Source organism: Diabrotica undecimpunctata, chromosome 6, assembly GCF_040954645.1.
Source record: "Diabrotica undecimpunctata isolate CICGRU chromosome 6, icDiaUnde3, whole genome shotgun sequence".
In the NCBI taxonomy this organism is placed as follows: Eukaryota; Metazoa; Arthropoda; class Insecta; order Coleoptera; family Chrysomelidae; genus Diabrotica; species Diabrotica undecimpunctata.
Genome location: NC_092808.1, coordinates 157,869,856 through 157,886,361, shown reverse-complemented (window position 1 = coordinate 157,886,361; position 16,506 = coordinate 157,869,856). Strand labels below are relative to the sequence as shown.

General features: G+C 32.0%; 1 protein-coding gene across 5 annotated transcripts in view; it reads right to left on the bottom strand.

The window, feature by feature from the left end:
* Nucleotides 1-16,506, bottom strand: part of LOC140444198 (zwei Ig domain protein zig-8-like) — a 156,274-nt gene that overhangs the window by 45,770 nt on the left and 93,998 nt on the right. For all 5 annotated transcript variants that reach the window (XM_072535928.1, XM_072535927.1, XM_072535926.1 and 2 more), the window contains exon 3: nucleotides 5,292-5,431. In XM_072535928.1, coding sequence (XP_072392029.1) covers nucleotides 5,292-5,431 — 140 coding nt within the window. The remainder of the gene's footprint in view (nucleotides 1-5,291; nucleotides 5,432-16,506) is intronic.

Genomic DNA, 16,506 nt, shown 5'->3' with positions numbered 1-16,506 from the left:
CAAAAATGATTTACAAATCTGAGCATCAAATTAGAAATGTTTAGGTACCTAATTCAATAAACTGTGAGATTTTGGAAAATCCCTAAATTAGGAACAAAACTATTAGCCGTTTACCTGCTGTTAAGATACAATAAATTGTAGATAGATTTGGGGATTAGATCATAAAATGCAAATGAGCGAACCCTTAGCGATTATCCAATAACTGAATGCCTCAGTGACCGAGACTTTCTAAGAATGTTGAGGGCTACTTAAATTAATCTTTTTTGAAATTGTAAATGTTTTGTACCTGTAGAGATTACGTACTTAGATCATTTCTTGATTAAAATGACTACAAAATTTTATACAAGAATTGAAATAAATTGGTATGTTTAAAAATTTTCAAATACAGTATAAAAATCTGAACTTTTATGCACTTTATGCAAACTTTTATACAAATATGCCAAAATATGAAATATTTGCATAAAATATGCACAATATGCAAAATATGCAATATGCATATTTGCCGAAGTCTAGGTATAATACACGTGGTTATGGGCAAGTTTTAAGATAGTGTCTCAATTTCATAGATACGATTAAGGCAGCGTAGGTATTCGTAGTTTTTTAAGCATTATTTTATCAATTTTTTAATGTTTTTTACAATCAAACATAAATTGATATCTTAATCTACAAATGTTTGATTATTATTTGTTAAGTTCTTCTCGATTTTTGTTAAACATCTCTACAACGAGTTTCTGATGTGGTGTTCGTCGCCAAAGACACCTGCAACCCACAATCAATATTCAAAGCGACACTTCGGTTTTTCGAACAAGGCAAATGGATGAAGGAGGTTTAGAATATGGAGTTTTCCTGTCGTCGGGGATTTTCTAAAGTTGATAAGGTCGATCGCCGACTCGCAGCTTTTAACTGTGTCTCTGTATGCTGTGTGTCGTTGGTGGCAAATATGTAAATACTTGCCATTGTTGCTGTATTGGCTGAATGGTAAACATATTTGAAAATAAAATTTGCACTGAAAAAAAGTCCCCAGGGGTATTCAAAAGAAATAACACTCGTAGATGGCAAATAATGGAATACTCATCCACTTAGAAATATATACGGAGGTACACTTATATAGCGTACAATCATAAACTTCGTAAAAAGGAATAAATATTCTTGAAACTAAGCTAATTTTATATATAGTTGGAAAGTATGCCATCAACATTATTGTAAATATTGAAGTATATTAATAATATCTCTTAAGTAATTTGTAATATGTGATGAATTCGAGCTATTTTTCTTATGCATCTACACTTTAAAGTCTTTAAATTTAATTTGATAATTTCCGTATATTTCAAAAATGATAGCCTAAGGTCTTTAGTTTGAATGAGAAGAATTTGAAATTGGTTGTTAAATGAATGATTATAATCTAGAAGGTGAAGTACGTACGTAGAATCTGTTTTTCTATTAGTAAGAGTCCTTTTGTGTTCTGCTCTACGTTTGTCAAAAGTTCTATCCGCTTGACCAATGTAAGGTTTTAGGCAGTCACCACATATAAGTTTGTATACACCACTGTGTAATTGCTTTTTCTTTTCAAATCCTTCTTGTTCGTAATATGTTTGCTCAAGTTGTTTGTTCTGAAAGCTCATAGAATTGATTTATAGATAAAAGTGCTAAAAAGTGCTAGATACTATATACAGTACAACCCTAAGGCTATCGCTTGAAATATTTCCAACATAACCTATAGAAAGATTATATTGTAAAAATGTTCAGCCACCACATAGTCACGTAGCATCATCATCATGGAACAAACACCAATCCTACTATAAACGAATGTGTTCTTGCCTTAGATATCTTTATACCAAGCCCCAAATATATTTTCCTTGAATATTAAACACCTCTTATCCTTTATAATCAATATTTTAATCGGTAAGATAGTTTCGATATTATAATATATGATAATATATATATGACAATATATATGATAATATTTTCAATATTTTAAATATAAATATCTTCTTATTGCGTCGTCTCCCTTCGAAGGTTAGCGATCCAAATTGCAATTGTAGTTTTGGAAACTGCTCCACAAAGGATTTCTGTGGATAAGCGGTCAAATCAGCTCCTCAGGTCATTTAGCCACGAATTCTGGCGTCTTTCAACTAATATAAATATTAGGATAACCTAATTTAACATACATGCGTAATCCTTAGCAGCTTTTTGAGAAAGTTGTGGAATCTGAACAAATCCATGCAGATTTTTATGGATATCCTTTTATTTTAGCATCGAAGGCAACGAAAGAGCAGACTAATATGCTCATTAAATTGCCGTATGTACTGATAAAAAAGCTTAGCACTTTTATATTCTATAAGTGAATATTGCGCATTTTTATGTATCAACTGTGCTCACTTTCAAAATATCGATGTTTAGCCAAATAACATTATGAGAATGATCGCCAGAGTAATTAAATCCACACCAATACATTGGCTTCCAGTGCTGAGGGACAATCCATCACCATACTTTCGCCAACTCAATCTTTTGACCAAAGAATAAAAAAAGATCCTTAACAAGTTGATGACGATAGGTAACTATATACGAGTAGAAGATGTAACGTAACTATATAATAACGGTAACTATATACGAAAGTCGAATGCGTTTCAGAGAATCTCACATAAGAACCGCAGCCATCGGATTTAACATGATCACCAAATGTACCTACGAATGATCAAAAGCTCAACCAAATACAATTATATCTTGCATTGCAAAGAGACATCCTGGATTTAAGCTACCATGTAAGACTTAACCGATGCACAATTAACCGCATCTGAACTCAATATGGTCGATGTGTGTATATGTTGGAGAGGTGGGGTAAGCTACAACATCCGTTATACAGGGTGTTTCAAAAAAAGGTAACCCCGTCTCTAGGGTAGGTAAAAAACTGAAAAATAATTGGGGTTTGCTTAGTAAAAAATTTTTGTAACGCCATCCGTTTTCAAGATACAGGGCCTTGAAGAAAAAAAAATTTTACACATTTTTTACGATTTTGCAGAAACCAATGGCAACATTGTAATGAAATTTTATACGAATATGTTTTGGAAGCTGATACATCTCATGAATTTTTTTATTTCTGATTCTCATAGAGGGCGCTAGTTATACGGATCGTACTAAATATTAGTCAATATAACTTTTTGAAGAGTATAATTGTTAATCAAAATTTCAAGTAAACTTAAACATCATTCAATTTTACACGAAAAAGGTACTCTTGGTAAAACTCGATACTGTGTACCGTTTTCGGAATATTTTGATTTGAAAATTATGAAGTAATAATTGATGCTGGTATAAAATAGTTAGTAATAAAACAAAACTCACAAGAAGAAAATTAAATTAATGACTAAGGACATAAAATAAAATTCAATTACAGTAAGTGTTCAAAATGGCCTCCGTTTTCGCGAATACACAAGTCTATTCTTTTTTCTAAAGATTCCATTAACCTTCTAAATGGTAGGGGATCAGCTATGATGTCATTAAATTGACGTTGATTTCTTTCTTCCAATTCTTGGCGTGAATTTACCTCCGTAGCATAGACTTTTTCCTTAATATACGACTAAACTGCGTAGTATAAAGGGTTAAAATCGCATGACCGAGGAGGCCAATGAATCGGAGCTTCTGCACCTCTACCAATCCATCGATTCGGAAAATGATTACTCAACCAATTACGACACCTTCTATCAAAGTGTGGTGAAGCTGCATGCATAAAAATAAAGATCTTCGCTCGTTTAGCGGTAAATCTTCTAATATCTCGAATAAGGAATTGTTTAAAAAATCAAGATACATATCACCATTTAAATTTCCAGGTAGAATATGATATCCTATTAATTTGTTACCTAAAGTTGCTGCCCAAACATTAACTTTAAATGAGTGTTGGTAATGTGATACCCTTTTGACTCGTGGATTCTCATCACACCAGTAGTGTGCATTATGGGAGTTAAACATACCTTGTCGCGTAAAGGTGGCCTCGTCCGTAAAAAGAATGCATTTTAAAAAATTTGGATTGTGGGCTGTCGTCCTTTGTTGCAATGTTTCACAAAAACTCTGTCACTCTAACCGGTAGATCATCTGGCAAGAGCTCTTGGACTTGTCTGTAATGATAAGGATGTAATTGCTGTTCTTTCAGTATCCGCCAAGTACTTGAAGAAGAAGTATTTGTTTGTCTTGCTATATTCCTTACGCTAACTGTTGGATCTTGATCAAGTAAATTTAAAATATTATTTTCTTTATTAATTGCTCTTGTTTTTCTTGGTCTACCAGAATTTATTTTATTTGGTCTCACATTCCCAGTTTTCTTCTAGGAAACTTTTCTGCATAACGTGTCACAGCTGCACTAGAACATCCTAAACATTCGCCTAAGGTTAATAACATGTCAGTGTATTCAACATTTGAGTACATTTTGATTTGATTTTACAAATAATAAGGTTTCAAAACTCTAATTATTGTTGATTTATCGTCATAACAATCAATAAATGTCAGATTTCCATGACACACTTGGAGAAAATAGAGGTATACCTATTAGAACTTTATCATTACTACCAGCATCAATTATTACTTCATAATTTTCAAACCAAAATATTCCGAAAACGGTACACAGTATCGAGTTTTACCAAGAGTACCTTTTTCGTGTAAAATTGAATGATGTTTAAGTTTACTTGAAATTTTGATTAATAATTATATTCTTAAAAAGTTATATTGACTAATACTTAGTACGATCCGTGTAACTAGCGGCCCCTATGAGAATCAGATATAAAAACAAATTCATGGGATGTATCAGCTTCCAAAACATATTCGTATAAAATTTCATTACAATGTTGCCAGTAGTTTCGGCAAAATCGTAAAAAATGCCTAAAATTTTTTTTTCTTCAACGCCCTGTATCTTGAAAACGGATGGTTTACAAAAATTTTTTACTAAGCAAACCCCAATTATTTTTCAGTTTTTTACCTACCCTAGAGACGGGGTTACCTTTTTTTGAAACACCCTGTATAGCTGCGGCGACGTCTAATACATCAAGCACACAACAGAAGACTTTCACCAGTGGGCAACCTACGAACAACATAAGCAATCGCGATGTGTGAGTTTAAATAAGATATGATTGAGTTTTTGTTATAAAGAGTAAATTTAAATTCAACTTGTTTATTTTATTCTCATAAATGTGTCGAAACGCCATTCTCAAAATAAACAAATAAAAAGAAAAAGTGATTTATACTTTTTTTAATATCTAATAGTCTAACTTTTACTAGATTTATTGCTATAAACTTGTAGTACTTACAACTTTGGTTCCCAAATTCCTAACACTACAAGGAAGAAGCAGCGTCTGACCTGCCGTTGCATGGATCTCTCTTGAATATAGGTCATCAAACGCAGGAGATATAAGATAGTTAGTGCTGTTGTTGGCTTCCCAATTGTATTCTGAAATAAAAAATTTATTATGTATTATTTTATAGTGTATTTTTATGTATGAGAGAGTAATAAAACAATAAATTATGTATGCAAATCCATAAACTGTTGATACGGGTGACTCAATGAAAAACAGATATTTGTCAACAAGTTTACAGAAGTATATAGGAAAACAATTTTAAATTGAGTATGACCACCAGGTATAAAGGTTGGAGCAGAATAGAATACAATAGTTGTGATGGTTACTAATCCCTAAATAAGGTTGCCAGTGTCGGAGTGATGGAGGTTAACAGGTACTAATGAATTTGCAATAAATGTAAGATGTTTATTTTATTGGTTATATATAACCAATAAAAGTTTAATAAGTACCTACCGATTTGCAAAATAAAGTTTAATTCTTTAGATAAAATAAAACGTTTTATTTTATCTATTTGCAAAATAAAGTTTAATTCTTTGCCTATTTGCAAAATAAAGTTTAATTCTTTAGATAAAATAAAACGTTTTATTTTATCTGAAATGAGTGAATTCCACGAAGTAAGGGTTTCAACAATCAAACATTTAATTCTTTAATTCCAGGAATCTACGACAGTAATTGACTAGATAATTACCTTCTAAACTTATTCCACAGAAAATGTGATAGTGGGTTTTTCCATTTTGTATATAGGAAAGTCCAAGTGGCGTATTCAAAATTCTTAACAGTTCACTAAAAGTAGGTACTTCAGTTGCAAGGTGCAGTTTATTGTGTATACTAGTGTGATGGAAAATTTGGAAGTGCCATGTAAACGCCGAAAAATTGGTCCTCTAACAGTTAATGAAAAAACATTAATATTTAATTGTTTTAAATCATTTACAGACAAACGTTTATGTGAAAGTGTTGATGAGACCGTTGAGTTAGTTAGCAGTACACTTGGTGTTGGGAAATCTACGATTTACAGAGTTATTAAAGAAGAGAAATGTGGTAGTTTTCAAATGCCACGTAATGCTCCAGGGAAACCAAAATTTCAAATAGAATATCATTTTAAAGAAGGACTTCGACGGAAAGTGCATGAATTCTTCTTTAAACAAGAATTTCCAGCATTGGATAAAGTTCTTGTCTCAGTTCGAGATGATAAGGATTACCCAGAAATGAGTCGAAGTACGTTATGGAAACTTTTAAAAGAAATAGGCTTCCGCTGGAAAAAGAATCCCAGAAAATCTATTTTATTAGAAAGAAGCGATATTGTCATATGGAAAAGACATTTTCTAAGAACCATAAAGGAAATGAGAAACCAAAAAAGAAAAATATTTTATCTTGATGAAACATGGATCAACGAGGGTCATACACCAAATAAATTTTGGCAGGATGAAACTGTTACAAGTCAAAGGCACGCTTTTGTAAATAACTTATCTACTGGTTTAAACCCACCATCAGGAAAGGGACACAGGCTGATAATAGTACACATTGGCAGTTCAGACGGTTTTGTTGAAGGTGGTTTATTAACTTTTGAATCAACTCGTACCGGTGACTACCATGAAGACATGAACGCTGATGTCTTTCAAGAATGGTTCGAACAAATGATAGATCTTCTTCCTAAGAACTGTGTAATAGTAATGGATAATGCAAGTTATCACTCCAGACTTATAGAAGGACTGCCCACAACCAAGTGGTTAAAAAAAGACTTGCAGAATTGGCTGAGTTCAAAAAATATTACGTACCATCCCGGATCTATAAGAAAGGAACTTTATTCGTTGTGTGCCCTTCATAAAGAAAAATTTAAAAAATACGAAATTGATGAAATTGCCAAAAATCGTGGAATGACAGTACTTAGATCCCCACCATATCATTGTGAATTAAACCCGATTGAACTGGTATGGGCACAGATAAAGAGTGAAGTTTCAAGAAAAAATACCACTTTTAAAATTCATGATGCTAAACAGTTGTTTTTGGACGTCGTAAATATTGTAAAACCTGAAAACTGGGAAAAGGCAGTAAATCACACTATTAAAGAAGAGGAAAAAATGTGGAAGCTGGACAATATTACTGATAAAATGATCGAGCCAGTTATTATAAATCTTGGTTCTGAAAGTTCATCTTCTGAATCTGATTTGGATTTGTAACAAGTAGCTGTAAGTTTTATATTAATATTTTTATTCATCTATTTAACATACCTTAGACGGTTTTAAAAACTCTTTTTCTCTTTTGTAATTTTTAAAAATTAAAAAAAATGTGAATTTTTTAAAACCCTTTTTAATGTAGGCCAGTCAGTTCTAATATAGTGTGTGATAAAAGAGGTCACTTTTGTTTACATTCACATAACACTTTATAACACTGAAATAATTCATTTATTTTTTACAATTATTCAAAGTAATTTTTTAATTAATCTTGAGCACGCCCATGGAGTGGTCGGAGCTAGAGATAGTGCAAGCACTCCTGACCACGGCGCAGTAGACGAAATTTGGTTTAGTCCCCACTTCCATGCGAAACGCACTGTAGTATGCACTGTATAATTCCACTTACAATTGAATCTTTCTGCCTTTACGTGAATTTGACTCCGCCTTCGCGCAGCTCCATGGTCAGGAGTGTTTGAACTATCTCTACCAGTTAAAATTATGCTTATTACTCTCTCGTTCATAAAAATAAACTATAACCTAAGTATAAATTTAACCGAACCTCAAGTTTTAACAGTCAAATTTGAAATAGCTTATTACTTAAGCCTACTGTCAAGTTTAGTTGCAAGCACAGCTAATGACCTATGATAAGACAGCTATGTGGCAGCTTCAATTAACGCATTGCAAGTTAAGTGATCCACTCTGAATTTAAATTAATAATTTAGAATGATTTTGTGGTCATCTATAATAGAAGCCACAGTTAGAATGCAGTACAAGTGCAGAACGGTCGATTACGTTGCCGGTTTGCCCCGAGCGGCGCATCAGGACCGGATTTAAGAATCATAGCACTGAAATATACACGCAGAAAACAATTGCCTACGGTTGTTTAATATACTATCATCATTGTTTCAACTAAAGCATGATTCAATCATCGATGTATAAATAAGAGAGTTACATTGTCGAACTAAACAATAACATAAAGAAAAATACTATAAAAAAGTAAAATATATCAAAAACTCATTGTCGATAGCTTATCTATATTCATCCATTTTCAATATCTTCTATTGTAAACACATTATTTAGGAAATAAAGATCATTATAAGATCATCAGGAGAAGCAAATCAGTTTTAATCTCCATTGTCCACGCAAAGCAAACATGTCCCTTTATCGATTTGGGAACTGGCCTTAGACCATAAACTTGTTGGCAAAAACTATCGCCGTTGCCAGCACCCGTCAAAGTAAAACAGTTTCCAGTCCAATTCACATGACCATACTCACGATGAGGGAGTGAAATCTCGAATAAGAAAAATTGTCCATGATTATTTTTTTTTTTTTGGAAAACATACCACCAACCGTTGACAGCATTATGAACAAAGTAAAGGATGATGACGACCTACCAGCTTTTTCAAAAACCATATTTCATAGGCTACTAAATGACATAGGTTTTAAATATGGTAGAAGAGCTCAAGATTCGATATATACAGACAGAAAACACACGAAATTAAATAAAATGACTTCTTTTATTTTCTAACTTATTTATTAGTTTTATTTTCGGGTATTTCTACATTTTGTTACTGCCAACATATACAGTGCGGTTTTTAAAAGTCCTTCTCCCCTTAACTTTTGAACGGAACAATACATAAATAAAATGTTTCTTTATATTTTAGTTTTATTTCATTCGATTTTATTTAAATCTATAAACAAATGGCTTGTATCGCTAGCACATACTGTAGAATTAAAAACAAACTGCTTGTGTGACATAAATAAAAGGCATTTCTTAATTTCTATTTTATTTTAATTTAACTCAAGTATGTTCTAGCAAATATTATTTATGTTTGAGAACCACTGACAGAAGGTAGCCAGGCAGGGTCGTTAGTGGGCATTAGTACTTAAGCTACCCTCAACACAAAAGATGGATTAGGCTAAGTACTAAGAAGTGGCGTTTATTTTAATACAAGTTTGCAAAGAAGTATGGCATCGATGTTATGCATTTACCCTGTACAGACTAGTCACTTTGAAACAATCTATAGTGTATTGGTCGTGGGTTTCTCTTATTTGAAAATCATTATTGCGTTAGCTATTTTCTAATAAATAGAAAGGTATAAAAGTTTTAAGACAGCATCAAATATTCTGTTTATTATGAAAATGTTATTTAAAAGTTTTATTATGCATCTTTTGTGAATATCTAAGGGCTGAGACTTTTGTCGAAACTTGAAGAGAGAAGATTAAGGACTTTGTCCGTTGAATTTTTTCCAGAATTTACTATTATCTCTGCAGTTTACAGTGAAGGTAATTGTTGTTTAATCCTATTAACATCCAGTCTCATCCTAGCAGTTAGGCGTAGCGGTTAGAGGGTACTCTGGTTTAAAGAGAGTCTCTAACTCGCTTATTTTCTCTATGAAATGTTAAAACCGTGAGTGCTTAATAATCAAGCGACATTAACGAAGCTACTATTAGTTAAGAGGTAATATTGTTCTATTTAACTTTGTTTAACAACTTTTCAGAAATATTAATTTTAACGTAAATCCTTCTCTTATCATAATCAAGATTTAAACTTAACTTTTAACACGTTTTGCAAAAAAATAAAAAAAGTCAGCGGTTTTGCATTAAGGCATACCAACTCACTCTCGCGGTTTCAGAGAGAAAATAGACCACAGCAAAGAAGTAATCTGCTTGTTAAGGCGTTGTTTTCTAATATTCGGCTCATTTATATCTGCGGCTTTGGCGTCTAGGCTTAATCCGATTTTATCGTCTAATGTAACTTCCGAAGAAACTTAATCTTTTAATTGAGTTTTCAGAAGTTTCATTGTGTAGAGGTGAGAAAGTGGTAAATGAGTGGGTGGCAATGCATTTATATTATTGTGTTTAAACTCTAGTTGGGAAATCCTAGAAATTAAAAGAGTCTTTACGGGTATTAAGCTCAAGTCATAAGAAGGGTTGAGAGTGCTTTGGAAAAATTAAGTGCGTCCTTTAATTTCGTTTAAGAAAGTGGTTTCTAGTATACTTAAGTTGAATTATAGTTATTTTCACATCAGTATAGAGCATTTTTAAATACTGTACTTCTTTGTAAAAAAATTCTGCTACCCCTATAAAATCGACAACATTCATCAAAAATTCATTAAGTTCAATATATATATATATATATATATATATATATATATATATATATATATATATATATATTGTTATGTTTCTTCTTTCCCAACCAAAGAAAAATAAATAAAAAAATCCATCGAAATAAAATTTCAAGATATCAATATAAACAAATTGTATATACCTAGTAATTTAAGATAAGATTTAGTGTAGATAAGAATAGAAATTTGTTTGGCAAACGACCTTTTTCCGTTTCAAACAAAATTATCAAAAAAACCTTTTGTTTAGAATTAGAAGACATTTTACCTGTAAGTTAGTCTTTTCATTGTTTGTATCATCGAGTATTAAATGACCATATTCTAATCTTTTGAAATATGTATAAATTATTGTATAATGACAAAACCAATTTTAAAGTAAGCTATTTAGTTTTTCTCTGAAACCGAAATTAGGCTTTTCCAAAATCATGGTAAACACAATTTGAGCTTTTGATTGGACGGTCGTTTCTAAATGGGAATTTGTGAGTCGATCATGAGACAGGAGAATTTAGTCATATTTTGGTCATCGAAAGGAAACAGTTGTTTGTCTCAAGATAGGGTGTGGTTCGTGAGTTTGGATACCGGCGTAACGAAAAGAAGTGAATAGTTTGAAGAAGGAGATAACAAGTAGATTAAAAGAGGTCCTTGTATCTACCGTGGGCATTTTATAAAGTATATGTGAAAGTATTCTTAAGGCATCAAGTTGACAAAAGGAGGTCCTGGTGTCATAAATAAGTAGCTGAGTTTGAAGAAGTGAAACAGGTATTTTTTGTGTAGTCTGCAGGAGGTTTGCAGAGACGTTAAGAAGGAGCCGAGGTGCAAAGGAGGAGAGATCACATCGTTGAGGAGACTGGACTTTTCTGGGTATTTTCCAACATACAACTCAAGAATGTGTTTGTACAATTGAATTTTATATCTTTGAAGGATCGTTTCGACATCATGGTCATTAGCATTCAAATTTAAGAACTGGGGTTTTGTTAGGCTAATCAAAAGTTTAAAGTTTTGTTGTTTCTTGTTTCAAGTAAAGAAAATTTTAAGTAAAATTGGTTTTTCACGTAATACAAATGTATGTAGCTTTATAATCTTATTATTATAAAAATTTGATTTATTTTCTTGTATGCTGATTGATAAGATAACGACAAAATTTAATCATTGTTTTATTCGTTCATATAAAATAAAGAAACGTAAATCTTTGTAATATAATATATTAGTATTCTTATCCTTTTTTCTCTATCCCGATAAAAGACAACTAGAAAATCTTTTGAATCCATCGAACACCGGTAATATAAGGATTACTTTACTTTTGATAACAAATAAGTTATAATTCTTTTTTATTGGCTACATAAACTAAGATTAAAGTCAAAATAAACAATCATAGCAATATATATATATATAGCAACTTTTTTATTTCCTAGGTTTGTCGGTCTGATCTTTAGCGTAAACGCTTCGGCAAATTTGCCATTTACAATAACTTTATTACAATATAACATATATAATATAATATAACATATATAACAATTAAATTTCATTTTTACTTTTTTTTTAAGTTTAACATGGATTAATAAGTTGGTATCTGACATTGACAGATGCCATTTGGCAGGTATCTTAAAATAGGAGTGTTAAGGTATCTTAAATATCTGCCATGGTGCATTTTAAAAACAACTCAATTTATTATATGATGATACATATTGGAAAGATCTTTGATTCCAGTCTTATTATTAATAGAATTTGGATCTTTTTTTATGTGAATCATCTCCAAAATGCATCTTTTGTTGTAATCTTGTTGTAATCTTTTCCCAAAATCTGTACATTTTCAAAATCAAAAGAATGGCTATTTTCTAGAGAATGTTTGGCTAGGGCTGTTGTGTTTAATGAATTGTTCTGTACACAATGTTTGTGTGCAAAAACACTTCTCTTTTATGTGTTTGCCCAATACACACCAATGGGCAAATGTGTGTATGGGCATATGTGGTATATTTTGTGGTAACAGCCAAGAAACTATAAATCATAAGTTCTAAATTGTAAGTTCTTTAGTTACAAATTATTTGAGGCTAGGTTGTCTATGTCTTTTTGAGAGGACACCATATTCGAAGAGTTAGAAGCAGAGCTTCTAACTCTTCGAACTGGCCACCTTGCAGCCCTGATCTAAATTCCATAGATAATTTGTCTGATTTTATTGATCGCTAAGTTGTTTTTGGGAGAAGGAATTGTTAAAAATTATTTAGGTTGTTTTCTTAGGCTGTAGTTGTATTAGATGTCAGTAAAGTTTATGTAAGTAGTGTTTTCCTGGCTTTAAATGTTAATAAAGAGTTGTTACACTTTAAGTTCTTTATAATATTTGATAATAGAGATATCAAGATAATTTTTTTACAAAAATCTTAAGAAAGAATGAGACTATCTCAAAATATTAATAAGATGTAGCGTTTCTTTCTAATAAATTCCATAGGGTGTTGCAAATTACGATGCTAAAACACAACTTTATTTTTACACCCCATATACGGGTAAATATAAGCTAGAGCAGCATTTAACAATATGAAAAAGCTCCTCATAAGCAAGGATTTGTCTCTTCCCCTAAAACTACGTCTAGTTAAATGCTACATTTTTCCGATCTTACTATATGGTATGGAGGCCTGGACGCTGACAGAGACGCTCACGAGAAAACTAGAAGTATTCGAAATGTGGGTGTACCGACGCATTTTTCGTATAGTCTGGACCGAACATATCACCAACAAAGAAGTACTTAAAAGAATCGGAAAGGAGAAAGAAATCGTGGGCACAATCAAACAAAGAAAACTTGAATATCTAGGCTACATATTGAGACACTATAAGTACCGTCTACTGCAATTGATTGTCCAGGAAAAAGTAGACAGTAAGCAAGGGCCAGGTAGGAGAAGACACTCGTGACTCTAAAATCTGCGGAAGTGATTCAGGCTCACATCGGTCGAACTATTCAGAAGCGCCGCAAACAAGATCAGAATTGCCATGTTGATAGCCAACATTCGCAACGGACAGGGCACTTGAAGAAGAAGAAGAATACGGGTAAAACGTTGATATTTTTCAGAAAACCTTAATACTGCGATTTAGTAATAATAGACCTATAATGTAAGAAAAACACAATTAAAATGCAATCATCTGTTCAAATGAAAAATAGCTTAAAACCTATGGTACATTTAAGGTGGTGCGTTAATTTTGGGCAGTAGTGTATATTGAAATTTTAACAAATACGTAAAATTCAAAAATAGAGTAATTTTTTTAAAGAAAACTTCATATGATAGACTACTTCTGATTGCATATTTCAACTCTACCCATCAAAATAAACTAGAAATAGTGGAAGTAATACATGGGACAAAACACGTGTTTTCCAGTGTACTTTTGCATGATCAAAACAATTTAATGTGTTTTGTTTTATGGCACAGGAACTAAGCCAATTAGCCAGAACAAATGTGTAAAAGTTATAAGAAAAATGCTTCAGGTAAGTATTCATTTTCACATAATGCGTATCTTATAAAATATTATCTTATATTTAATGAACAACGCATATTTTTTATGATTATCCTTATAATATAACTGTATTTTTTTTAATATTATTTTATTTTTTTTATTTATTTTTTCTCTTTTTTTTTTTTCATTTTTTTTATATATTTTTTTTTATATTAATTTTATTACTTTTTTTTTACTATACTGTTTGCTTTTTGATTAATTTTTTTTCCAATCATATAAATTTGTTAGTTGTCACAAAGGAGTGCTAATTTGCCGAAGGGTCGTCTCGGCGGATGACTTCTTTTTACATATTAATAAATAAAGAAAAATCCCCATAACTTCTTAAAAACTCACTTACGTACACAAACTTTATTCACTCGAACGATTTAACAGTTTGTTTATTTTAACTTGAAGTTTCCCCTTGTTCGCCGACGACACACAAATAGTAGAAAATAAATTCCACGTTACTTGCATTCTGTAAAAGAGACTCAGCATGTTTTAGGAAAAAATAAAAAGAAAACTAACATACAGAACGAAAACAATGCCTAAATATTTGAAAACCCCGTTCTCGAGTAGTGTACTTTTGTTTTTCTATTTTGACACCGCTACACGCTATAGGGCGGGAGCTGGCGATTCCGCCAAGTAGGAATTTAAGATATTCCATTTTTTTATCTGGACTTGGCTTATGTATTGACTTTTTAATGTATATATATATACAATAGCACTAAAGGCCTTAGAGGCCCATGGCTTAAAAAGTTTGTTCTTTCTTCATTTTCGCTTTTCTTTATGTACTGAGATCTTCTCTGGCTCGATATGTGATTTTTCTCCATTCCTTCTTGTTATTCATTTTTCTTTTCTGGCCTTGTAGTCCAATTTCTTCCATATCTTTTTCTACCTCCTGATTCCATCTATTTTTTGGCCTTCCTTTTCTCTTTTTTAAAGTTATAGTGTAGTTCATTACCCTTTTTGAAGTCCTCGTGTTCGGCATCCTTTCTAGGTGACCTCGCCATCTTAGTCTCTGTGCCTTTATGACTCCTATTATGTTAGGTTGATTATATAATTTCTTTAACTCATCATTTGATCTTCTTATCCATAAACCGTCCCTTATTATTCCTCCATATATCTTCCTCAGGATTTTCCTTTCCCATATCTCCAGTAAATTTTGTTCATTTTTTGTCATTGTCCATGTCTCACTGCAGTACGTTACTATTGGTTGTATAGTTGTTTTGTATAACTGTATTTTTGCCTTTCTTGATAAAAACTTGCTTTTCAACATTCCACTAAGAGCATGTACACTTCTATTGCCTGCCATTATTCTAGCTTGTATTTCTTCTTTAATGTTAGGTTTGCGTGATATTATTGTACCTAGGTATGTAAATCTTTCTACCATTTCGAATTCGTATGATAATCTTTCTTCTACTTCTACTTTAAACTTTTGTCCATCCCTGAACTGATCATCTGTCCACTGCATACATTTTGTTTTAGTTTCATTTATGTAAAGTCCCATTTTCTTTGCTGCTTTTACTATTCTCTGTACTATCTCCTGTAGCTCTTTTTTTCCTCTTGCCAGCAACACTATATCATCCGCAAATGCCAAAACTTGGTGTCTTTTATGATATAGGAGTCCTTCTCTATTGATTTTCGCTTCTCGCATTATTTTTGACTTTTTAATGTAGAACACTAAATTGTTCTCTTAAAAATAAAATTAAAAACTGAAATATTTTAAGAAATATTTAAACTGACATTTGGTCGACCTCAGTTAGATATGTTTTGTGAGTATGCGGAATTTGAGATAAATATACAGAGAATAATAATATAAGAATACTTCTTCTTCTTCTTCTTCTCGTAGCACTACAATCCGGGGTGGGTTTTGGCTGACTGCACAACTTGCTCTCATCTTGAACGGTCGTCCATAATAGTTGGGTCAGTGGGCAGTCCCATTGTTCTTAGGTCTGACCATATATTGTCTCTCCATCGCATTCGTGGACGTCCTAAGGGCCTTCTTCCTGTGGGGGCTTCCTCCCATATTAATTTGGCAAGGCGGTTATTAGGGAGTATATGGACATGACCAGTCCATCTAAGACGTTGGGATTAAATCTTTTGGACTATATCGCTCGCTCTATACATCTGCTTGACCTCAGAATTTGTTCTATATAATAATATAATAATATAAGAATACAGAGTAAAACAATTTTATATGTATTTAAAGGAAGCTTTTAAAACAAACAAAAATGTATTAGCCTTAATACTTGCTAAACGTCTATCTTTCTAAATTCCTGCACCGTCCTTCTTTTTTTCTCTTTTTCATTTTCTTCTTCTTCTTCTTCTACTTCTATACCCTTTCAGGTGTCGGAGTTTGATTCTGGTTATCATTTATTTATTTTTTCCACT